The sequence below is a fragment of the Nelusetta ayraudi genome, unplaced genomic scaffold (assembly GCF_046127955.1).
Source record: "Nelusetta ayraudi isolate G7.1 ecotype Tasmania unplaced genomic scaffold, CSIRO-AGI_Nayr_v1 ptg000034l, whole genome shotgun sequence".
Lineage (NCBI taxonomy): Eukaryota > Metazoa > Chordata > Actinopteri > Tetraodontiformes > Monacanthidae > Nelusetta > Nelusetta ayraudi.
The window spans coordinates 2,651,310-2,677,692 of NW_027466084.1; the positions used below are offsets into that span (position 1 = coordinate 2,651,310).

Below are 26,383 nucleotides of genomic sequence, written 5' to 3' on the forward strand. Positions count from 1 at the left end.
GTTGTCTGCAAAGACAAGGCGGGAACACGCGCACCATCTGCTGCTCCGCCGCTGGTGCACGTGCTCTTCGCGACAGCTCGCAGTTTGATGTTTTAGCTGTGAGGTCGACGGGGAAAGGAAACAATCTGTCGCAAGCGCTACGACCGTGATATCGGTACAACGTGTAGCTCTTTTTTTTTCTTTTTTTGCAGCATCTCAAAGCTTTTCCAGGGAAAAAGCAAAATCTTGTTCCAAAAGGCGTGAGAGACACACACACACACATGCTCTTAGTGTCAGTGCAGAAGCACCAGGTGCCAGTTAAGGCGTGGGGTTGCCACTCGCAGTGACCAGCAGCCTGCTGTTTGCGCGGAGAGGCTCCTCGCTACGCCAGCCCGCCAGCCGGGCGCCACATGTGGATTTTCAGTAGCGCCCTCACCGTTTTCCTTTTCCTAAAGGTCGTCGCCGCCATGAAAACCGTACATCACACACCTGGCCGGGGAGTCGACTCCTGTCTCAGAGGCAGAGAGAGAAAATTGTTTTTCTGTTATTGCTTCTTCTTTTCTTCGCTTTTTTTTTTTTTTTGTAAAGTGCGACAATGTAAAGTGCAATAACAGCAGTCCGCTGGCCTGCATTACAAGGATTCTTTTCTTTATTTATAGCAGCTGTTAGAACTGTGTTTTTGTGAAACTTTGGCCTCCGCATACCGCCCCCCCGGTGGCGATACAGACCAGCGAACCCATCTGGCAGTCGTGAATCAAGCTATTTTTTTTTTTTTTATTTACCGCTGCGGGGAAATAAGATGATCTTTATATCAGACACTTGATTTAACGTCAACCACAAACACTGCACCCACAGGAAGCAGCAGTCAGGCTGTTTGTTTTTTGTTTTGTTTTTTTAACTCTCCTGCTTTTCTGCCCTTTATTTATAGAACTGCCTTTTCCTTTTTTTTGTTTGTTTTTTTTTTTAGCTTACCAATGAACGTATATCCTCCATCATAGATGGAGCAATGCCGTCTGAAAATGATTTTTCAGCTCCAGATCCGCCGATACGCCCCGGCCCTCTCTTTGTTCTAATCAGACTGAGGCTCAAACACGTCGCGCAACAGTTGAGCAATTTGCTTTGTGCCGCGCCGTCAGTCTTCTCACTGCTGCTGCAAAGTGTAAAATGTCGGCTGTTAACGTCTGCGCCAAGCGAGAGGGAAAAGTGGAAGTGGAAGTGTTGAATGACGGGACTTGTGCAGCTGTATTTTATACACGCCGGTGCTTTTGGTTTGAGGAAGGTGCATCTGAAGCAGAGCGAGACTGTGGCTGGACGTTCAACGTTAGCGGAGCCGCGTCCTGTGTGGACAGAGATGCTCTTTCACGTTGGCCTTCTTTGCTGAAAAGCCTCAATGGCTTTTTTTTTTTTTTTTTTTTATTCCCCCGTCGCAGTGAACGCTGTCTTCCACTTTTCCTCAAAGCAACGCAAGCCGCACCCCTCATCCTTTATATATAGCATGGGGGGTCATTTGTTTTGTTTAGCATGTGATTGCTTCTTTTCATCTAGAAAAACAACGTTGTGTCACTTGAACGCTTCCTAACGATCCAAAAAAACTGAACAAAACAAAACAAAAAACATGGTTCAGAGAAAAGAACAGCCGGGAAGGTAACTACACATTGAAAGAGCGCAGTCGTGGATATAGGAAAGTTGCTAGGCTATCGTTTTCAAAAGTGTAAACATCCAATAATAGCTGACTGGTCAGAACTATCACTGACTACCAAACTGCAGTTTGGTTGTGCGGCAGTATATTGCAATATTGAGAGCGAAAGCTGTTCAAAATGATCCAGATGCTCATGCGATACCTATTGCTATTCTGGCTAACATCGTTAGCACGTTCAAATTGAGTGCGCTGAAATTTTTATTTTGGTTGAACAATCGAGGGTCCACCGCTGAATGTCTTTTGACGCAGGGTTGTGTCTGCTTATCCATGACTGGCATTGGCTCAGGCGCCGCTGTCGCTTCTCAGAGAGGAACTTTAAGAGAGATCTTTGACTGATAAATCAGTGGTGACAACCGCCAGTCATTCGGTACCGAACCTGCAAACCACGCCTGTTCCAAAGTAGCGTAACTCAACCTTTCCCCCCCCACACGTCTCTCTTCAGGTGATTGCTCAGAAATAAATGTTTGAGTGAGTGAGTGAGTGAGGCGATAAGGCTCCGGCTCCTCGACCCACCGCTCACGTGCTTCTGGACTCTGGGAATTCTGACTTGTCTGCTCCTCCTGAAAGCTCTGACAGTCACAGATAGTCATCAGACTCCCAAGACTCCCATTCTCTGCTGTTGACCACTCTAATCTGTATGTGTTGCACATGTCGCACACGTCCACACGGATCCCTCCTTTTCTCTTCACTTCTCTTTGTTTGCCCGTTTTCAGTCTTTCCCACCTGTTTTGAGGGATCTTATGAGGGGATGTTGCGTGGAATGAAAATTTCTAATTTGAAATTTTTAAGTTCTCGGGCTCATGAAGCAACTGTTGTTGCTAAGTATTTAAGTAACACTTTCGCAATGATGCAACCTGATGCTATACTTAAAACGTTGATATTCCGGAATGCCAACCCAACAGTGCAGGTTCAATAGGGTAATGATGTGTCAGGGTGGGATCTTGCCTCCTGAACGGATGACCTGTCCAAAGAATTGAATGTTGCAGGTAACACAGTTGTTAATCATCAGACTTGGACATGTTTTAGTCCATAAAACACTGCCTTGCAGCGCCTACTGAAGAAAACCCAAAACACTGCCTTAGTAGCCTACGTGTGAGCACTAATCAAGAACATGAAGGTTGCATTGACCTTTTTGTAAGTTCTGACAAATTGCATGTATTTATAGGAAATGCCAACTTATTTTGGCCTGGTAAAGATGCAAAAATGTAAAAAAAATAAATAAAAAAAAATAAAAAAAATGCTATGTTGGTACAAGGTAAACAATTTAAAGAGGCTTTTCAGGGCAGCATATAAAAAACATGAGCAAAAATGTAACAGGATGTTTTCTGTTCAAATAAAACACTGACATGGATAACGGGAAAAACACATTAATTCTATCCATATGTGGGAGTCGCATTGGTGGTGTGGCATTCATTGAATAATGGGTAATCAAAATAATGTAATCCACTTTGCCTTGAATAATAGCAACGCTTAATATGCAGCGTCTCATTTTAAACGGAAAGAAAGCAGGGAGGACCATTAAAAAAATATCTTACTCATTTTCTTTTTTCTCTTTTTTTTTTTTTTTTTACTGCTAAATCAGGTGATACAGAAGCAAATGAGCCTTGCACGGAATATCTGATCAGTCCTTGGGCATTTATTAATGCTGATATTTAATTAAAACCATTAAAAATCATCCTTCGTTTCTTTTTTACGAAGAGGCCAGAATGTAGGTTTAATTCGAGAGCGAGTTATTGTCCATTGAGTGTTTTTCTGACTGCACGCCATAAAGCAAGAAGACTGTCATTTTTTTTTTTTTGCCATCGTGTTTCTGTTGAGGGAAGAATGTTGTTGGTGAGAACGCTGCTCTCGGGGGGTTTCGAGCACTGACTGTGTGGCCTTCAGGATCCACACACGTTGTACAAATACAGGATTTTACCAAACAGTTTTGAGGCGACACCTTTAGAAACCTTCCTGCAAAATAACTTTTCCCACTCACTGTGTTTTCAATACCAGACAACACATCCAATAGGTTGAGTTGAATATGGCTAAGCTACGCTACTAGTATTGCACACCTCAAATGTCCGCTGAGTGTATATATATATATATATATATATATATATATATATATATATATATATATATATAAATGTATATACACATACTGATGATGGTGTGTTGTACATTCAGAGATGCTGTTGTTCATACTGTAACCAGTACAGTAGTTTGAGTTACTGTTGCCTCTATGTGGTCTCCAACGACAAAGTCTGCCCATTCTGACCTGTGACCCCTGACATTAATGAGACATTTCCCTCCACACACCTGCAGCTAGCTGGATATTTCTCTTCACTTGATACACGCTAGCTAGAACAACTCGGTATAACGACAACATAGCTTCAGAAATGAGGAAAAACGGACAAAAGACTGCAAGTCACCGGCTTGCAGTCTCTTCGCCTCCTGTGCGTCCCAATGATTAGTTATCAAAAGAGCTGCGGTCATCATCATTGCTAATGATTAGCCTGCTTTCTGCAACCTGCCTCTATTGATTAAACAACACAGCCATCACACAGTAGGGGTGGTCAATGTCAGTTTAATCAGCCAAGAGGCTCACGGAGGCAGGATTACTGCAGCAACAGACCTCCCACAGCCTGCAGCCCGCGCAGCAAATGACATTTAATTTTTCTGAATATAAGCAGAACCCCAAATGAATGAACACGCGCACGTCTCCCCAACGCGCGCCCAGACATGACTTGGTCTTTAATCTAATGTGAAGGACGAGCGTACTGAAGACCGGTGACTGTTTTAAGATGATGGCAGGAAGTAGAGCTCTCCAAATCAGCCCCCTTTTGACGGAATTGAAGCAAGGCTCCAATTACTTTTATGTGCACAACATTACCTCATCTAAAAACTAGGTCGTTCTCACTTCAGAATGAGAAATAGCGGCGTTGGAATACAAAGTACGTCTAAAACAATGGCCTGTCTAGGATGTATGGACATGCAAGTATGGAAGTTGGGCATCTGAAATCACTGTCAAAAGTGTCACATAAGAGTCTGATTTATAGTGGATTTCCATTTATGTTTTTATTGCAGAATTAGAATAAAACATTTTTTTGTCTATTTTTGAATTGTAGAAAAATGCTTGATGGAAGCAGGCTTGCTGAATGAAGTCTGACATGGACCCTGCGCTGTTTGCCTCCCCCTGGAGCCTCAAAACAAAAACAGCCTTTTCTGCAAGTGTAATTCCAACATCTCGAACTCTTGACAGTAATTCCCGAAGCTCTCTCCATTCTCGGTCTCTATCCAAGACAGAACCGCGGTTTGCTTAGCCTCATTAACTCGCATCAAATCACCTCATGATTTTTGGTAATGCTATTTAAAGTGAGCTCGCTCAAGATTTGCTTGACACACAAAAAGACAACGGACAAAAACATGATTGAAAGAAATTTTGTGTAATGAAGAAGAAAACAAATATGTTCTGGCAGGAAGAAAGAGAAAGACGGATACTTTTAATGTGGGGGGGGGGGGGGGGGGGGCGAACCCAGTTGAAGAACATCAGGTAATCAATGGAGGTGGAATCTTGACAAGAACAAGAGAGACTAATGAGGTCATTAACGAAGAAGGCGAAACAACATAAGCAGGAAGGGCAAAGCTTGAAAACACAGGGGGTGAAAACAAAAAAAAAACAAACAAACAAAAAAAAAAGAGAGTACCAAACCATGAAATCATGACTTGACAGTTAAATTAGCTCCATGAAACTTTAATGTGTACTCTGGTGACTAGACTTGAACTTACGGCCAGTGAGGGGGAACGCTGACAGGCCAATAAAAGAAGCTGTTGCCATGGCACCACAATCATATCGGGTGAAACAACAACTCAGTCGGACTTTTTTCGACCCCCAACTCCCTACTGACAAAACATGCATTGCGACAAAGACGAAAGATTCCTCGTCCTGCGTTAAATCACTGCCTTTAACTTTAGAATAGCACGCAATTAGCATGAAATGTACTCCAAATGAATGCTAACGTCATGCTGGATGCACCCCTAAATCCGGAGAGTCGCCTTTTGGTACTCGAACTTATGCAATGTTGTGTTTCCAAAGGGGACAACTATCAGTGACGGACTTGCTAAAAAAAAAAAAATACACAGCTGCTTTAGCGCTCTGTTAGCTGATTTTGGATAAATAAACCTCAATAAAATTGAAGCAGAGTTTTGTGTCGCAAAAGCAGGTCCATCACTGATAGTGGTCCCTGAGGAAACATGAGACGGTAACGGGGTTCTGGTAACTGGAGGTGTCCCTCTGAATTTAGGATAGTTTTAGCTAACATTAGCCTGTCCAGCTTGTTCACTCCGCATCATGATTCATACATTTGGATGATCCCTCCGATCATTTTTCCTTGCTCAATCAGTGGGTGTTTATCGTTTCGCGTACGAGAGTGGAGGACGGGGCGGGGCAGAGAGGAGCCCAAAGTCTCTCGGTGTTGGTTTACATGCTGTGCTCAGTTGCACTGCTCAGCCATGGAAAAACGAAAATCACTTTTTGCCGCTTTAAAAGAAACAAAAAAAAATAAAAATAAAAATAAAAATAAAAAAAAAGGAGTCACCTTTGTGAATTGCATGATCTTAATGAACTGATACATTTTGTGCACGGGGACCAATGGCAGAACTGTAAGTAATTTGCTCTTCAAGCTAGTGCAGTGCCCTTAATTTCACACCCTCAATGGATTTCACCCAGATTTGCGAGCAAATGGTCTTAATTAACTCAAGAGTTTAGAGAAGACCTTAAGGAAACTCATTTGTGCCAACCTTGATCTCTCTGGGGCGTTGTGTCGCTGCATCCGGCTTGACTGCTGGTGAGTCCTGCTTAAGTGATGTAAAAACCCAGGGAGCGTGGGCGCCACTGTGCCCCGAAAACGTGCACCCTACCTCTGACTATTAGTGTGAAGTCCCGCCAGGCGGTCGGGGTGCGCTGAGGGCTCTTGGCATTGAAGATGAGACGCGGTGACCTTTTCCCAGCTATTGCTTGAGGGAGCAAGATAAGTGTGCTCTCTGGAGTTTTGGATTTTTCACAGCATCGACATTTATGGAGCTGGCTGCTGCTCCCTGGGCCATTTTGTTTATTCATTATATTTATATATTTAATTTTTTTTGGGGGGCGGGGGGCTTTTACGGGAAGGGCATAGTTTGCTACAACAGAAATAATGGCTTGGAGTTTGCAAAATACCGTTTAAAAAAAAAATGGGAGGGACGCAACGTCGCTGACGACTAAATCGACCCCGACATCACGAAGAAGCTGCAAGACCGAGAGAGGGAGGAGGACCTGAAGCAATTTTTCTATTTTTTATTTTCAACAAAAAATATGTAGATTTATAAATGAAACCGTAAAGGAGGAGCCTGTCACACCCCAGTCAGCATGTTCACATGCACAGTTAAAGCTAAACGGCAGTGCCGGCTTTACTCAACCATATAATGGGACCGTTGTCCTTGTCCTGGTGCAATCGCAGATGGGGGATCCCTTTGTTGACCGATCTGTCCGACCGCACTCCAGTAGATGGCTGCCTGCCCTCTCTCAACTTCTCAGACCTTTCTCCGCCTGTTCTACCGTTAGTGTTTCGGAACGTGAGAGGGCTCCTTGGCCTCGGCCTCATCTCGGCTTCCAACACTCTTTGGTTTTCAGTTTTCTCTCGGCCTCGGACGTAACGGTCGCGAGAGCGTTTCAAAAACCATGTTGCATTGTGAATTTTGACCCGATTTTTTCCATCTCTTCGCTTCATCAGCTGAGTGGCCTGTCTTACCGACCCATACATTGTTTTTTTTTTTGTTTTTTTGTGCAATTCGGTCAAGTGGTTGTCAATTCCGACAAACAGTTTTTGCAGTCTTGGTCTTGAGTTTCTCTTGTTCCCAACACGGTCTCACTTGATCTTGGTCTTGCCCTGGTTTTGGCAGTGTCTTGATTAAGGCAGTCCTGACCCCACCAATACTAGGGGTGGAAACCGCTATGTTCCCACAATATTTGTTTGCGGCGTGACACGATGAACTCACAAACGGTGTGACTTTTGTCGAGTTTCTTTTTCCCCTCAACCTCGTAAAACCAAAAAAATGCTGCCACATGCTGGCTTAGAATCCCGAAGGAACCGGTCAAATTCGTTCTTCAGTCATCTTTAACGTCGCGTGTGTCGGTGTCTCGTCTCATGAGTTGGTTTGGATCTGCGTGCTCGTGTGTCTAGTGTGCGATGCCTTAAACGGTCCGGCAGGACGCTGCAGTGCCGTCACACATGATTAAAAAAAAAAAAAAGAAGATTTTTTTTTTTAATCATGTGTGAATCGATTCTTAACTGGCAATGTCATAATTGCGATTAATCTACCTACAACACTGCTGAATAATCAGCAACACAAGTAAGATAGCAGCAAATAAAACTGCGAAGAAATAGCGCAAACCTTCTCTCCCTGCAAAGAATTATTTTCTGCTCCGGGTTTATATATATATATGTGTGTAGTGTGTAGTAGTTTGTCTCAAAAACACAGTATCCCAGTGCGTTTGTCTGAATGAGATTTTGGAATTTTGGATTTCATCTCTCTTTATTACGTACGTTTGATTTTAGTTTAACAAATGCATTATGTTGATCAGTTTTGCCTGTACATTCATAGTGTTCTTGCAGGTAAATATATATAAAAAAAAAAGAAAACTTCCTGTTTTACCTTTTAATGTACAACATTTTAAACCCCTAAAGGCGGTTAAGCTGAAGGATGGACAGACGTTGCTGTCAACACCACCTCTGCTGACTTTTCATTTCTCTCTCTGGGTGGATTTGCAAAGCACCTTCTTCCTGAAACAAGATTAAACTAGCCCAACAAAACCGGGGGTTGGTCAACCTAAACTCTGCGGCGCGCAGACTGCTTCGGCTAAAACGTTTTCAGAAACTGTGCTCAAATTTGAGCTATGTGACGAGCTGGCCACCATCTGCGTTCCGCCTCAAAAGCAGACGAGTCACATTCAAGCAGCATCCAACATTCAGACTATTAACCCACGAGTTGGAGCGTTTATTATACTGGAGGAGGCATTTGAAACAAACGCAAATATATTCCAAAGTTAAAACTGCCTTGCGTGCACTGTATTGATGGTAGCCCTTGACATGCTGAACTGCAAATGCTTATTTAATGTTTCCCCTTTTACTTTATTGCAGGTTACAGGTCAGTAAAGGCAGTGGTACCAGTGGATGAAAATGATGCAAAGTAAGTACGTGCTCTGCCAACACAGAAGTCGCCCGTTTGCCCCCATCCCAAAGACCAATCGCTGCATTTGTGCACATGGAAAATCCAGCCTACTGTCCGTATCAGCAGCACCCTGGTTTCTCCTCCCCCGTAACTTGGACCTCGCTTCAACCTATGCGATAAAATATAAACAAGCAAGTTTTCCACGGTTGTACCACAGCCGGACAATGATAATTTGCCTCGCACACAAAAAGACAACCTTTAATATCACCTGCAATGTTTTGTGTACTTCTACATCAATGTGTAGAAGGAACAGGTCCCCCCCCCCCCCCCCCCCCCCCGGATGAATAAAAGGATTGCCTCCGTTTGATCTGTTAAATTCCTTGACATTTACAGCGAGTCCGTTTTTCCTCTGAAAAAAAAATATTTTTAAACTCACACGAGCGAAGCGGCGAAAACACGGGACGTCGTCGTCCGCTGGTTCTGCTTGACTCGGCCGGCATCTGACGTCAAGCCCCGCTTGCTCCCCCTGCAGTGAGCGAGGCGGACAGCGTGGTGAAGGTGGCGGAGTGGCAGCAGACCTACTACTCCTCAGACTCGGGCATCCAATCGGGAGCCACCACGGTGCGCGACGACGAGAGCAGCACCGAGTACAGCGGGCGCAAGAAGTACACCAGCAGCAGCAGCGCGGCCAGCAACTCCGCCGCCTCAGCCGGGGGCGCGGCCGGCGGGGGAGACCCTGCGCTGGAGAGCCCGACAGGTGAGACGCTGCGATTAGGTCAGTAGGACGTGGTGTCCTCACCTCCATCGGCTCTTCTGTCCTCGGCTGCGTGTTTTGGTGTTGTTAGCAGGTGTTTGTTAGAAATACCGAGTCCACAATCTTTTTTCGATAAAATAAAATGGAATAAAGAAATTAAGATAAAAATCTCTGAATTATGAGGTTTGGTTGATGGAAATGACAGTGACTGAATGAGAGGGAGTAGGGAGTAGGCATTCAAAAGAGAGTTGATGATTTTTTTTTTTTTTCTTTTTCGCCCCAACACCAGCCATAAAATCGATGGCACCCCCTGGAAGAAAACCCTTTTTCAAGCCAAACTCTAGATTTATTCTCAAAATAATCAAAGACCCCATTTTTTTTTTTTACAAGTTTTAAGTAATGAATCCCGAGTGAAAACGGGTGCATGATTAATCTGATTAATGCTGATCAATCGCATCTTTGTCTACAAGTACTACACTTGCCACCTCATCACAGACTCGAACTGGCCCGTTTTCAGACGTTTGCTAACATCCAAACTCCCATGTGCATTTATTTTATTTCCGATGTTCCGATATTTCCGATGTGAGCATTATTTGGAGGTAATCCTGCACAGTCCTTTGCTAAAGCAAATCTCTCAAGTTATACTGACCATATACCAATATATATGTCAGGGTCCATTACCTATTAGCGCAAAAACGGTGTGAACAGCCTGAAAAAGTGGATTTTAGACACACCACCCATCCAGACAACATGAAGAATCCTTTTGCCAACCACCTGGCAGCCACTGCAGTAAATACCGACCCATCAGTTCGTCCTTTATAAATGTCCTTATTGTCTCATTTCTACACGCGGAGACAGCTGATTATTTCGAGCTCACTTCGGCATCACGACGCTTGTACCTGTCAAAACAATTTCACGTTGAAAAGTCTCATTACTTCATGTCTGGGAGGAATAAGTGTCAACCGAAAGAATGGGCTGTAACACTTGTTCAGTCCAGCATGAAAGTCTGAAATCAGCCACGGTGACATATTTTGGTATCTCTTCACAAACAGGAATGTCAACAAGTGCATTCTTCAAATACAGTGTGAGACTTCCCTGCACCGGAGATCCAGTGTTATTACCTTCAACTGGTAGTTTTCTCAAATGATTCCCTCTGTCTCTTCACCCCCCACCAACACACACTGTGTGTGCTTTCCTATGAGGACACTAAATCTAACTGGTTGATCACAAAGCACACTGGCAAAATGAGAAAAAAAACAACAGCATTTTTAAGCATTATGAGGAGAGACAAAATAAAATTACCAGATTGCACCTTCAGGGGAGACATGGAGCCGAGCCTCGTTGGAGATTAACTTGTACTTGTTGTTTACACTGCACTGTGACACCGGGGCCTGCGGCATGATGGCGGTGCATTGTGTGCCTTTCAGGAGTCACTGTAGTTAATACTGGAGCGCAAAATGCCAGAAAGACAGCACGAGAACACGAGCACATGTCGGGCTTTTTCTTCTTTTGACTGCTGGTGTCGGTCACATGTTTTCAAATTCACGTCACGTGCCAATTGTGTTCGGTCTAAGAGGAAGCACAATGGGGAATCATTTCTGGGTAATAATGAGCTGACAAGCCCAAATAGGCACTGCTGAAATTGATTTTAATGGGGGCGGTGGGAGAAAATGAAAGGCTTGAAAATGTTTCAAGTCAGTCGGTCAACGATTCTTTTTTTGCAACTCTAGTTACTTTGTGGTGCACAACCTGTTTTTGGCCACAGAATATCTGACAAATGTGTCATTTTTATGATCCTCTAAACATATCTCACTAATGGGCATGGCATATAGTGTACATCCAACAAATGCAGCGAAATGAAATGATAGTCCATCACATTGATTGACGACACTTTGATGGCAGATATTTGAGATATTTGAAATTTTAAAGTCTGTGACGCACATTGTTGGATATTACAGAAAACTGCAGGAAAGAGAAGACACTGAACATACATTAGTGATTGAGTTCTGCGTTGGAAAAGGCATAACATTTTCCAACCTTATTAAAATGGCAATTTTGCGGGGAACCACGAATGAATGCTGATAGGACGGCACAGAGTTGTACAGGTGGGGTCCTCCCCTAAATTATGCCCTAGGCATTCGTGATTTAGCTGTACTCATTCTGTAAGTAATGCATGTTTGCATACGAGTTGACCAAATGTGTAATATTCAACAAATGTGGCTGCAATCTCACATAGTTTGCGATAAATAAACAATATTTGATTTAAATACTAGGCTACTATACTGTTAACGTTTTAACTATATATATATATATATATATATATATATATATATTTTTTATTATCAGGGTCTTTGAACGAGATTTTAGCCTGAAACAGTGATAAAGGAAAAGATATAGAGAGAATATAGATGAGTATATATACACACACACATACACATACATATATATATATATATACATACACACACACACACACACACACATATATATATATATATATATATATATATATATATATATATATATATATATATATATACATACACACACACACACATATATATATATATATATATATATATATATATATATATATATACATACACACACACACACACACACACACACACATATACACACACACACACACACACACATATATACACACACACACACACATATACACACACACACACACACACACACATATACACACACACACACACACACACACACACACATATATATATATATACACACACACACACACGCGGTATACAACGTAACACTAACAATTTAATAGTATATATGTATATTTACATATTTAGTTCCGTTTCAAAAAAAGAAAACAAATAGGCACCTTTCCCCCACCAGCTCCCACAGGTGCTTATTTAAAGGACTGGCACCGCGCTTTGAAGTGCATTCATGTATTTCGTCAAGGACTGTTTGGAGGATCTCTGAAAATCCAAGAAATCTTCCTCTCCTTTTAAGGAGTGGAAACCCAGCGTGCCCACGCCGAGGCTGCCTGATAAGTCCCGCACTCCTGCTAATCACATAATCATCGTATCTGGGGATCCTTGCAACAGAAAAAAAAAGAAAAGAAGAAAAAGAAAAAAAAAAAAAAAGGCTGAATAGAGCCATCCATCAAATCCGCGGCGAAACTGTCAACTTCAGTGAGTATCAAAACAACAGCGGGTTGAAGAATGGGAAGGTTTGCCTGTGGCGCCTCCTCCCGCAAACACGGGGATGGCGACGGTGCAAAGTGGCAAGGCTTTGAATTGCGCGGACGCCTCTCGAGAGACGACTGGCGTGCGGCGTGCCCGCTACGAGCGTCTTCCAAACAACCCGACTTGGAAGACCGTCAGGAAGAGTTACAGTAACGGAACAACTGATAATGATGAGGAACAGTTCAGGGGTTTCAGCCAACGCTAAAGTGGATGCTTCGCCACTCCGCCCCCCCCCCCCCTGTAAATCACATGTGATTGGTTGATGGCATTGGTATTGATCCAGCTCCTCCGCTCGCAGCTCGCGTGATTTTGTAATTATGGCGCGGCCACATGGGTTTGGCTTTATGGACCCCTGTAGCATTGGCATCTTTTTGTGCACTACTGCTGGTAATAAGGTTGTCGTGCTCTGTGTACGAGACATCCACAGCATGTCCTCTGCGGTTCTCTGGGAGGATGCTCTTTTGGCAGCAGTTTTTTTTTTTTTTTTTTTTTTGCTCACCCAGAATGAGAGATTAAATTTAGAGGAGACTGTGATGCATCTGTAGAGGATTCAAAGCCATTCGTGGCAAATTGTTCTTGCAATTGGACTATATATATATATATATATATATATATATATATATTGGGATTGATTGATTGAGACTTTGCATGCCGCCCATGGAATGTTTCCTCAACCAGAGAGGAAGCAGAGTGGAAGGCTCCTGCGGTAGTTACCGGCACATCATGGGACACAGGAGTCGTCGGGGGAAATTCACAACGACAGTAGGGGCAAGACACCAAGCCCACCAAGAAAAGCCCTGCAGCCTTTGCGCTAGTCAAAGCCTAAACGGCAGCCATGCAGGAGCTTCCTGACTTTCATTTAAGTTCATCTTCCGTCTCTGAGGATCACCTTTTGCTCCCTGTGCAACAGTGTTGTTGGGATTACTCCATAAAAGTAATCCGACTACTCATTACTGATTGCTCCTTCAAAAAGTAATCTAATTACTTCTCTAACTACTTTGTTTCATGAGTAATCAGTTTCTAATTGCTCATTACTTTAGTTAAAAAAAAAGATAAAGTAACAGCTGCTCAGTGCTTTGGAATGAACTTTCTTAAACTGCAAATTTTGCACTTCCAAATGTTGCCTCTGTCCTTTTAACATGTAGGAATGCTTGCTCTCTGAACACAAACTGCACATTTCACAGAACAAACTCATGTACAGCACTGGTGCCTTTTGCACAGCCCATATTATAACTAATTAGAAGCACAGTAGTTAAAGGATCCCCACTGTGCAGATCACTGCTGATTTACTGGTAAACATTGCTCTCAACAGATTACGACGTTCGACGTGGATATTTGCGAAGTTGTCGACGTCTTGTCTACTCGTTTCCTGCACATAGCGTACAAGCAACCACAACTGTCAGGCTGGGACTCAAGGCAAGACTCAGACGCAGAGGGTAGTGAGAGACAAAGATTTTTTTTAATTGTACCCAACACGCGATACACCTCCAGGCCAAGTGATAAAATAACCAGGCTGTGAAACTCTTAGAGTACCTAATCTATGAAAAACAAGGGATAAACTAAAAATCACTCCAAAAGGAGGAAAAGGGGGCAAGCTACATATAAGTAAAGGATAAACCTAGACTAAACCAGATCGAAACCAAAAGCGCTCACTGGGAGGAATGCAAAAGGGCTAATAAAGTAGAAACGAAAAATCACTCTCGAAGAGGGGCTGAAAAACAGAATCTCAGAAACAATTAGCTAAACTTTGACTAAGAAAAAAAAATTGATCAAGAACAAAAACAAAAAATCACTCGTCGTCGCGGTTGTGGCCGGGAGGTAGACGTGATGACACAAGACACTCTGGCACAAGACAAGGGACACAGACTATTTAAGCACATGGGGTGATGAGGCACAGGTGGAGACAATAGGTAATTGGGTCAGACGCACAGGTGGCACACGAGGAGGGGGAAGTGATCTGAAACGAGAGGAAGGTCAGTAACGGTGTCAAAATAAAACAGGAAATGACAAGACGTGACGCAACCTCACCGCAGTGTGACAACAACATTCTTTGATTCAGAGGAGATGAACTCAAAAATATTCTTTGTATTCCCAGCTATCAAACGCAACCACTGTTTCTCTTTTGCCGCCGCCGTGCCTGTTTTGGTGCGTCGTCGCATTTCAACGACGCTGCGTGCACGGCCGCATCGTCAATCAGCGACATTGTTTTTTGGTTGTTTGTCCATAAGACATATTTAACTTGCAAAATATTTTTGGAAAAGCAATGGAATTGTTACTTGATAAAGTAATTGTGCTTTGCCACAGTGATCCTGTTACATTACTCCATGACTCAAAAAGTAGTTTAATTACAGCGGTGGATTACTTTGTAATACATTACTAGCCAACACTGCTGTGCAACTCCGAAAACAACTTCCAGGCCGATGGCAAACCCTTTACATTGGAGACTACTCAGAGGTTGCTGAGAACTGAGCTCTGCCGATGGGCGACAGGATTGCATTCTTGCCAAGAGATTTATACAACGTCAAGCGCTCGGCTTCTGCTCCACGTTGTGTGCTATTCAAATTGCGTCCGCGCAAAATGAAGGCGCGGTCCAGAGATGCTCGCAGAACAACGAGGCTCGTCTGTGTATGCACACAATTAGTGTTACGTCAACAGACTTGTGAGCACAGGGGGGAATGTGTGCCTTGCAATCATCTTGACAGCGGCGCTTCTTCAGAACTGTCCTCAGCAGCGTGCATGCCAGCCTGATGCAGGTGTGTGTTGGACTTTTAGCCGCTCTTTGCCTCTTGTCAGTTGACTGCGAATGCACTTTTGTTTACACTAAGGGGAAAAGAAAAAAAATCATGGCATGACCCTTAAAAAGTGCTGCCGTCTTCTCTCCGACCAAATCCAAGATAGAAGGTAGCAAACAAGGGCACGATAACAAATACAAGACAAACTGAAACAGGAAGAGGTTTAATTCTTCCAGAGAATGTTTCCTGAATGTTAGTTTGAATGTCCTTGACGAGTCTAGCGGTCCTCTGGCAGCCCTATTAAAACAGATTTGGCCACATTAAGTCACATTAGAGCTCATTTAAATCAGCCCATCCCAACGTAATATTTGCGCGCTGGGGATCTAATGCAAAAGTCCTCATTTGAATTGGACACAATAAGATATTCAGATAAAAACCCATTTCGAAGAATTAGCCGAGCAGTGTGATTTAAACAATCGAGTTTATCTTTCGGCTCCGATAGCGTACTCCCCCCCCCCACCCCCCTCTTTCACTCTCTTCCTTTCAGACGTAAACACACACGCGCACACATGTACGCACAAAGGCTTTGTCTCGCATCCTCACCCCCGTGCTTTTTTCCTCGACCCAGATTTGGACGCTCAGTACTCTCTGACCAGGGCCCAGCGTGTCAGGGCAGCAATGTTTCCAGAAACCCTGGTGGAAGGGGAGGCAGCCATGCCTGTCCAATCAGATCCCACGCAGCAGAGCAACGTGCAGCGGCTGGCCGAACCCTCCCAGCTGCTGAAGACGGCCATCGTCCACCTGATAAACTACCAGGACGACGCCGAGCTGGCCACCAGGGCAGTGCCAGAGCTCACCAAGCTGCTGGCCGATGATGATCCGGTATTATTCGAAATTGCTATTTTAAAAAAAAGAAAAAGGAAAAGGGAGGGAGCTACTTTTAGACTCTTGAGTCTTTTATCTGTGCACCCGATTCGTTTCCGACCTCCAGGTTGTCGTCAACAAGGCGGCGATGATCGTCAACCAGCTGACGCGCAAGGAGGCGAGTCGGCGGGTGCTGGTTCAGTCCCCTGCCATGGTGGGCGCTGTGGTGCGAGCCATGACGACGGCCATGGACATGGAGACGGCGCGCTGCACCGCCAGCGTTCTCCACAGCCTGTCGCACCAGAGGGAGGGGCTGCTGGCCATATTCAAGTCTGGAGGGATACCAGCGCTGGTTCGCATGCTAAGGTAACGTCTTCAGTGTTGTTCCCTGGCGAGACGACGTTCAGGGTCAAATTTGGCTTGACCTATGATTTTTATATTGGTGAAAGCTTAATGTCCTGCCCACAAATAAAACTGGATACTCACAGTACAATAAAAGTCATTTGGTTTTCCTACCGCTACAACAGTTGTTAAATGTACCTATTATGTATATATATATACATATATATATATATATATATATATATATATATATATATATATATATATATATATGTATATATACATATATACACATAAATATAAAACTGTAAAGTTAACTGTATGTATATATACAGTTAACTGACATCTAGCACCACTATATTTTTAAGATTTTCATATTTCATATTTAGGGCTATTTCTTAATTTATTTAGGGTTTCATGGCTTTAGGGTTTAACACTCACCTCCTCGCATAAGCCAACAAAGGAGAAGCTGGACGAAGTATCCAGGTTTGTGTGTGCAGGCCACTGTAGCTCACTGGCAAAGCTCGGGAGAGGGAGGGTGAGTGAAATAGAGCTGCAATCTGAAATGTAACCACTTGATGTCACTGTTTCTTCTCAAAATCTCCAAATATTGCACACTTAACCTTTAAAATGGTGCCATTATAAAAACTAGATGCTCCAAAGGTGAAAAATTACAAGTTCCTTACTTGTTGATGGGTCGGTACGGCGACCGCTGAAGGGAACAGATGAAGGAATCTTCTCATTACTCTTAGAAAGCTGCAGCAACAAAAATGTGTTTGAAAACAGTTGCAGTCCAAATGTCGGGCCTGGTTTATTTTGCAGAACACAGAAAGGAACTTTCACATTACCGCAAAATAAACTATCGGGATTTTCCTCTTTCTGCGTCCAGCGCAGCAACCAGAACCCAGCTGAAAACTGCAAGCGAATCGGGCTAGCAGGCTCCACTTCAGCGTCAGCACCAAATTTGGGGCCCTTCCAACCCCCGAGCAGGGCTGCAGAGTTAATCCCTTACACTGAGGCTTTACAGAGGAGGATAATTCACACCCATAATTGATTTGGGAGCTTAATTCTCAAAGAAAGTGAAGGAAAATTGAATATATATTGAAAAAAAAAAAATCGAAACTAAAAAGAGTTACACAGCTAGAAAGTTGCCGTTTGCATAGGTGGATTCCATTTATGGCATAAACACGGAGCCTCTTCAACCTGCTCCCTGCTCTCAGCCCTGCCTCTTTAAGGCTCACATGTTTTTGTCCACTGTCACCGCTCACCACCTCCTGCATAATGAAGTCCGTGCCGGTGTGCTTGCTTTGCGCGAGGTGGTAATCCGTTTAAAACGCAGGAAAAGGGCACCGGCTAAGATCTATGGATGCTTCCTGTGCAGCAATTCAAACAGGACTTATAATTACTCTTCATCCTGCTCGTTATTTCTGACGGTTTCTCTGTCTAATGGGCTGTCCGCTAAACTACAGCTGTAATCCATCTGTAAAATGCTGGCTGTCAATTTTAATGAGCAGTTGCACTTAAAAGCATTTTAATTACTGCCTGGTTCAAGAGATGTTGTTAAAAAAAAAAAGAGAGAGAGGGGAAAAAAAAAAAAGGTTAAAGTGCATTTGTAACCGAGTCATTATAAAACCATAAAGATAGTTCAACTTTTGTAGGAAGGAAATTATAATAATCCATCGCACAAAAAAAACCAAAAACCTAGCCGGCACAGTGGATAATGTTGTATTATCGATCAACCAGTTTAGAAGTGTGCTGATCTAACTTCTTAATCAGGGTCTTAAAAGTTAAGTGTGTAATATTTGGAGATTTTTAAGAAGAAACAGCAACATCAAGTGGTTACATTTTAGATTGCAGGGCTCTTTCACTAAAGTCCCCATAGGGACTCCGCACCCTCCCTCTTCCGAACTTGCCAGTGAACTACGTGCTGCAAGCACAAACCTGGATACCTTTCTTGTTTGTTTATTTGAGCGAGGGAGCATTCACGCTAAACACAAAACACGCTGTCAGGCAGCTGGATTGTCCACACCAGGCTTCCTTAGAAATATGGCAGTGCAAGATGGCGGCTAACTGGTAGCAAAACCCTTGCTGCTTATATTCTTATATACATGTAAGAACTGTTCTAAGGGTAGGAAAACCAAACTACTTTGATTGTACTGTGAATATACACGTTTATAAATGTATTTATGGACTGTTTGTTAGACTTCTACCGATATAAAAATCAAATTAAGCCAGATTTTACACACTGGACAAGGACAGTCATACCTTTATAAAAAAAAAAAAAATCCAATTTAAACACACATCCTTTGGTAATTACTCAGTGAATGAGGGCTGAAGTTCAAAGAATCTGAGCTAATGACTAACACCTGTTCTAATGAACTGGAAACACCACAGTGAGGGTGTGGATTTTCCGCGGTCCGCGAAGGTCATCAATTGCTAAATGTTGCTTGAAATAAATTCACTTCACAAGAGTAGCACATCTTGACCTCCCATCCCGTCCCGTTGTCTTGCTCGCGCAGCTCGCCAGTGGAGTCGGTTCTATTTTACGCCATCACCACCCTTCACAACTTGCTGCTGCACCAGGAGGGAGCCAAGATGGCTGTGCGCCTTGCCGACGGCATCCAGCGGATGGTCCCGCTGCTGAAGAAGAGCAACCCGAAGTTCTTGGCCATCACCACAGACTGTCTGCAGCTCCTGTCTTATGGCAACCAGGAGAGCAAGGTGAGCAGAGGACTTCAACCAGTTTCCAACATCGTCAGATATAGGAATGAAAAATTGATCCCAGTAGTGTTATTATATATCTGCCTTTTCTTCAGACCTCTATTACCATCTTGTTTTTTCAAGAGAGCCGCAATCAGTGACGGACCTGCGTTCTTCACAGGTTTTAAATTGAAATTCAGAATGAATGAAACTAAATTAAAAAAAAAAGTGTTTTGTATGCTTGTCAAGTCCATTCATTTCAATGAAGTTGCTCACCCAGCACAGCACATCCGACAAGGCTTTTGGGTTTTGCATTATGCAGCCGATGGAACATTTAGCGAAGTGGTTTCACTTTCCATCATGCCTCTTTAGCACAGGTTATACACCAGCACACATCAGCCAAGACAGAGCAGCACGTATGAAGCCATGGCGTCACTCTGGGAATAAACTCTTCCGGTGATTTTCTGGCCGTTAGAAGTTTTTTTTTCCAAGACTAAAAGTAAAATTAAAAAATAGAAATAATTATTTCAGCTCGCAGTTGTCCTGTCAGCCGTTTTACAGTCTTTTTGTATTGCGGCCTATGTGAAAAATGTTTTTTGGTCCACATGGAGTTTTTGGCTGCAGCGCCTCGCGTGGCCACCGGGGAAAGAACTCACTGCGCCACCACCACCACCACCACCACCACATTGCTAGTCCGGTGTCCAGTTCTTATAACACATCCGCGATGCTTGCAGAATTATGCGTCGGCGGAAGGTCTGTCACTGATAGCGGTCCCCTTGGAAACATTACATGGTAACAGGGTTCTGGTAACAGATGGCAAACCCCCGGATTTAGGGACATGTCCAGCATAATAACGTTAGCGTGCCCAGCTCGTTGACTTTCAGCATTGTACACTTTCATCATCGCTCAAAATTTTCCTTGCTCGCTCAATGAGCGCTTGTTCGAGAGCAGACGAGGGAGGAGGTGGAGCGATACAAGTGAGGGGGGTGTGGCTACAAAGCCTCTTTGTTTTGGTTTACAATGCCGTGGCCACCTAGTGGTGGAAAAACGCTCATTGTCCCTGTGCCTAGAATCCTTGCGTGGATTCCCATTGATGGAGACTACGCTTTTTTGCTTTTCCTTGACAGCTGATCATATTAGCCAATGGTGGGCCAGACAGTCTGGTGTTCATCATGAGAAACTACAACTACGAGAAGTTGCTGTGGACCACCAGCCGTGTTCTGAAAGTGCTGTCTGTCTGTCCCAGCAACAAGCCCGCCATCGTTGAATCTGGTATGTCACCACAATGGTGCCCCGTCTGTTATTTTGACTACAGCACCGGATTAAGGGATATGTCCAGCATGATTTTAACTTTGGTTTACATGCTGTGGCCACCTAGTGGTGAAAAACGCTCAATGTCCCTATAAAAGCGTGCCTGGAATCCTTCCCAGGATTCCCATTTATAGAGACTACGCTTTCTACTATTCCTTGACAGCCGTTTGTTACTTCCGTCTCCAGGTGGCATGCAGGCTCTGGGCCAGCATCTCACAGGGTCCAGTCAGCGTCTCATTCAGAACTGTCTCTGGACGCTCCGTAACCTGTCGGACGCAGCCACCAAACAGGTAAGTGCCACCGGTGCAGTTGCAACGACAAGTATTATTGTTAGAGCAATGGTAAGGATTTCCCATTCTCTATGGTGACTTCTAAGACTTGTAGGTGGAGGAAGCATATCTGGTCATTTCCAGAGGGACACTGAGACACAATAATATAACAATGAATAACATGGGCTGTTTTCTGGCTACTGCTCACGTGAGGATGTTAAAGTCGCTTTGCTTCTTGGTTCCATGCAGTAACTTGTTGTTTTCCACAACTAAAGTCTTGCTGTCCAAACGGAAAAGGAAATATTATTATCAGCATTTTTGTGTATGAAAACGTCTTTTGACCTAATTTTGCCAAAAAAATGAACATTTGTTTTTTTTTAAAGTCACTCATGAAAGATGATCTTATATCCCCCATTTGACACCCTTAGAAGTTACGTTTTAAAATTTCTAATTGTTTCGCCGAAAATTTTACAACTGCATATCCCTAAACTCAAAAAAGCAAAAAAGCAGATATCATTTATGGATTTGAGTCGATAACTCAGAAAGAAATTGAAGCTGATGTGACAAAAAAAATTGTTTCACCTGCAACCAAAATCCTTCATAGCTTTGTTGTCGAGCTCCAAAACATTTCGACAATGAGTGGACTCAAAAGCGCACCGCTTAAGGAGCGACAGGACAAACATTTAAGCAGGCAGCCGTGGAAGAATGGTTGAGCTGTGGTCAGCACATTGGTGAAGCGGGTGGGCTGGGATAACAAAAGCAAAGGGGTCGGGGAGTCAGAGGAATTGCAAAGCAGAAGCTCAAAAAGCGTGGCGACACACAAATGATGTGTTTAATAAGCTGGCACAAGCAACACTCAGGTGCTGCTACAAACTGTCGACTCGTGTTATGGAAAGAAACCAAAGCAGGCAGGTGTTTGATTTATTTATTTATTTTTTTATTTTTTTCACGCTGGAGACTTGAATGAACGCAAACTGAACCAGGATTTAGTCAAGACCAGGCATGGGCAAACTGTGGCCTGGGGGCCATATGCGACCCATTAAGCTTTTTAATCTGGCCCTCCGAACTTGAAGCAATTATATTAATAGTAAGTCATAAAATAGCTGTATTTCATCCCTTTTTTCAGTGTTTTAAGAGTCATTTTAATAAAGAGCTGAATACCATGGGGCCTCAACGACATATTTTCTTCATTTTCAATTGACATTAAAGCACGTTTTCTACATAGCCCATTTTTTCCGATGAGGTGGCTCACCAAAACACTGCATCCATCTGCTCCTGCTCCGACGCCTCTGTCAAAGTTTAGAACCCATTGTGGCCCAGCAGTCAAAAATGTTGCCCACTCCTAGTTCTAGACTAAGGTCTGGACTCAGCTCACTCCTCACCTGCCAACTGACAGTTCAGACCATGAAAGCAGCCGAATGTCACGACTGGTGAACTGCAGTGGTCATGTTGCTTTGCCTCCGGCCGGTCTGGTGTGTGCAGGAGGGACTGGACGGACTGCTGCAGATCCTGGTCACCCAGCTGGGCTCGGACGATGTCAACATGCTGACCTGTGCAACCGGCATCCTCTCCAACCTCACGTGCAACAACTCGCGCAACAAGGTAACCTCGGCGTTACCGCCACCTGTGGGCGCGTCAACGTAAAAACACGACTGACTAACCCCAACCTGAAAACTCTTCGCATTGAGATCAAGTTTTCTGAGCTTTTGTCCTACAATATGTATGCACATGTACATATACATATACACAGGTATTTGTATATATTAGGTCTGTCAGTTTGGTGTTTAATCGTGATTAATCACATAGTCCAGAGTTAACTCGTGATTAATCGCAAATTGCTTGCAACTTTTTTACTCTGTTCTATATGTAACTTAACAAGATATTTATTGTGTTCCTCATACTCTAGGAAAAATTGGAGAGGAAAATAATAATCCCTTTGTGGAAATATTCTATTTTTATTTTCATTGGAAGATTCCAAAAATGATGACATAGATATACTGTCCAGATACCCTCCAACAAAACCTTGAATCTTGAGGTATTCTCAAGCCATGATTTTATTTGTCAATTGCGGTATTTTATTTTGAAATTATTTTGAAAATGCTTCCGCGGCCGATATGAACCTGGTATGATCAGGAGGGTTGCGGCTCGCACTCAAGCTTCGCGGCGCTTCCATCTCTAGTGTGAACCAGGTGTTAACCATGCGTAAAAAAAAAAGAGTGCCGTTGAAAGGAATTTGAGTTAACGCGTTATTAACGCGTTATTAACATGTTATTAACGCGTTATTAACATGTTATTAACGCGTTATTAACATGTTATTAACGCATTATGAACGCGTTGTTAACGCGTTAATGCCTTAACTTCGACAGCCCTAGTACATATACATATATGTGTGTGTGTGTTTCTGTGTATAAACTTCTTTAGTCCCACCCCTTCTTTGTGAGCTGCCAATCAATTATTAAGCTTTCTCTGTTTGCAGGAGAGCTACACCTAGTTGAGACTTAAATTACGTCATCAATTATGTAACATGATGGCTTATTTTTTTCCTAGCGCTACATTGTTGTCAGTTCAGCCACTGTATAACTCTACGACTGCTTTGTGCGTTCTTATTTTTAACCTACGCGTCAAGCGTCTGAAAAACACGATGACGCTTGTCTTTCTTTTTTATAGACATTGCAGATAGGGTTAGTTAGGGGTTAGTGTACCGTCATTTTGAGTCACTAAGTTACCGAGTTTCCAATATTTTCTCCTGATGATATGGCACACTGACACGAGCTCGTTCAGACCGACGGAAAACAGCGAGCATACTTTTTTTCCCCACACCAATGTCAACCTCAATTGTCACCGGCGCCGACCAATCACGGTTAGCTTAAAGGATTTAAACAGGAAACAGGCAGTGTGTTTCAGCTAAACTTGCTATGAAAAGCTCCACCGCCCAACTTCTGACTCGCCCACTTTAGGGGTTTGAAAGTAATTACACAGTGTTGCTGCGCCTGTGTTACCCCGGGCTCTGACACTGCTCAGCGTTTAGCCCAAAAAGTTATGGGTTGCTCGCCCTGACTTTAAGAATACTGAATGCCTTACATCGTTTGTCGTGGCCCAGGAGGACGTTTGAGGTGCTTTTCACAGCAGCGCTGTGGCAAAACTCTGCTTCCACGGTGGCTTTAATATTGCACCACTTAGGGAAGGCCTGAAAGGCGACAGAGATTTGTCAAATAGTGTTATTACCTCAGCGGCTGGGAGGGTCCAGAGCACTGCAAATTTCAAAAAAAAAAAAAGTGATTGAAGAAAACGCATTTTTTTTTTTACCATCTTATAAAATACATGCCGCAAACTCAAATTCTAGTAGGTCTAGCTGTCGAATAAATACACTTCATGTAGCGACAACGGCTTTCATATCTGATACAGAGAAGAGAAACAGGCAACGGGTGCAATAAAACACTTATTTGTATGTCAATATTATGTACATAACTATTAACAACTCTCCATATGATGTAAATATCCTGTTTTTTCCTTTCCTACTCTATAGATTTTTATCTAAATACATATACTGTATATCTATATATTTTATTTCTTGTATCTCTTTATTTTTTTTATTAGTGATCAGAACCCAATATTAGGTAATAATCATCAATAATTGCCTTTACATCCTCCCAATCAAATATCAATATCTGTGCTACGTGCAGTGCGTTGCCTCTGTACACCTGTACCTGTACATGTGTAGTTTGTAGTTTGTGCATGTGAGAGCTGGCCACAGAGTGAGTTCTTCATGAGGATGTATTATTTTTATGAGGATATAAAAAATAACAATAAAGGAAAAAAAAAAAAAGAACAATAGCCTCCCGCGTCCTGTGCGCTTTCGCTGTTTTTATGATCTTAAACAAACGTTTCCAGGTTTGCCGTGTACTCTTAACCCCCGGCGCAATCTCGCAATTCCCCATTTTCCGGGAGCAAAATCTATTTACAAAGCGGTGGGATGTATTGATATTGACCGCATACACGTTTATTTCATGCCTGGACGCGCACAACTGCGCACAGCGAATAGACAAACCATTTATTGTTTGCGCCTCTTGGTTTTTTTTCTTTTTGCCCCCTTCCCCTCTACAAACGAATTTCCGCCTTGTGTCTCGCCACTTCTGTGCGAGAGACAATTCTCCTCCCTTTGTGACATGTATTTTTGTTGTGTGTGTGTGTGTGTGTGTGTGCCTCAGACTCTGGTGACCCAGTACGGCGGCGTGGAGGCGTTGATTCACGCCGTGCTCCGCGCCGGGGAGAAGGAGGACGTGGCCGAGCCGGCGGTGTGCGCCCTGCGCCACCTCACCTCCCGCCACCAGGACGCCGAGCTGGCGCAGAACGCCGTGCGGCTGCACTACGGGATCCCAGCGGTCATCAAGCTGCTGGGCCAGCCCCACTACTGGCCCGTGGTGAAGGTAAGGGTTAGGGTGCGTCACACTGGAATGGCAATGGAAAGAGGGAAGGAGAGAAGGCCTCAGCCCCCCTCCTTGTTCTTACCATGACCTACGTCACCCTTGGAACACCTGACATTATCTCTCAGTGGTTTGAAAACACTGAACTAAAACAAAAGTAAGACAAAAGTCTTCCAATCTTCAAATGTAGGCAGACCACGGATGTATTATAACCAGTGGTTTATTTGGTTTTTTTGTGTATTTAAAGGTCCAGTGTGGAATAGTTGGCTCGATTTATGATTTTTATATTGGTAAAAGCTAAATATTATGCCCATAAATACATTTATAAAAGTGTAGAATCGCAGTACAATAAAAGTAATTTGGTTTTCCTACCCATAAAACAGTTCTCATAAGAATATACATATACTGTAGCAAGGCTCGTGCTCCCAGTTAGCTGCCATCTTTCACCACCATTTCTAAGGAAGCCTGGTGTGGACAATCCAGTTGCCTGATAGTGTGTTTCATAATCAGGGTGAACGCCGGTGTCTTCAAATAAACCAATGAAGAAGAAGGTGGACGGGGTATTCGGTTTTGGGTGCGCATGCCACCGTAGTTCACTGGCAAGCTCAGGAGGGGGAGGGAGAGTGAAAGATGCTGCACTCTGAAATGTAACCACTTGATGTCGCTGTTTTAAAACCAAGACAAAACCAAAGAAATAAATAATCTCGACTCAAACATCCTAAGCAACAATATTTGCTACTGCCACCAGATGCCAACAGAGATTGTTCAAAATATTTTACATATTTCCAGGATTTAAATGAGAAACATCTAAATGTCTTTTTTTCAATTGTGTTCCTCTTCATCACATTTCCATAAAAGTTGACAGAAGACAACCCTGATGGTCATATCTAG

General features: G+C 43.3%; 1 protein-coding gene across 1 annotated transcript in view; it reads left to right on the top strand.

Moving 5' to 3' along the window:
• LOC142892354 (junction plakoglobin a-like) overlaps positions 1–26,383 on the top strand; it is a 104,110-nt gene that overhangs the window by 53,111 nt on the left and 24,616 nt on the right. Inside the window, exons 3-11 of the mRNA XM_076032467.1 lie at positions 8,839–8,887; positions 9,402–9,626; positions 16,211–16,464; positions 16,574–16,812; positions 19,308–19,509; positions 20,616–20,760; positions 20,986–21,089; positions 22,551–22,670; positions 25,277–25,495. Coding sequence (XP_075888582.1) covers positions 8,872–8,887; positions 9,402–9,626; positions 16,211–16,464; positions 16,574–16,812; positions 19,308–19,509; positions 20,616–20,760; positions 20,986–21,089; positions 22,551–22,670; positions 25,277–25,495 — 1,524 coding nt within the window. The 5' untranslated portion in view covers positions 8,839–8,871. The remainder of the gene's footprint in view (positions 1–8,838; positions 8,888–9,401; positions 9,627–16,210; positions 16,465–16,573; positions 16,813–19,307; positions 19,510–20,615; positions 20,761–20,985; positions 21,090–22,550; positions 22,671–25,276; positions 25,496–26,383) is intronic.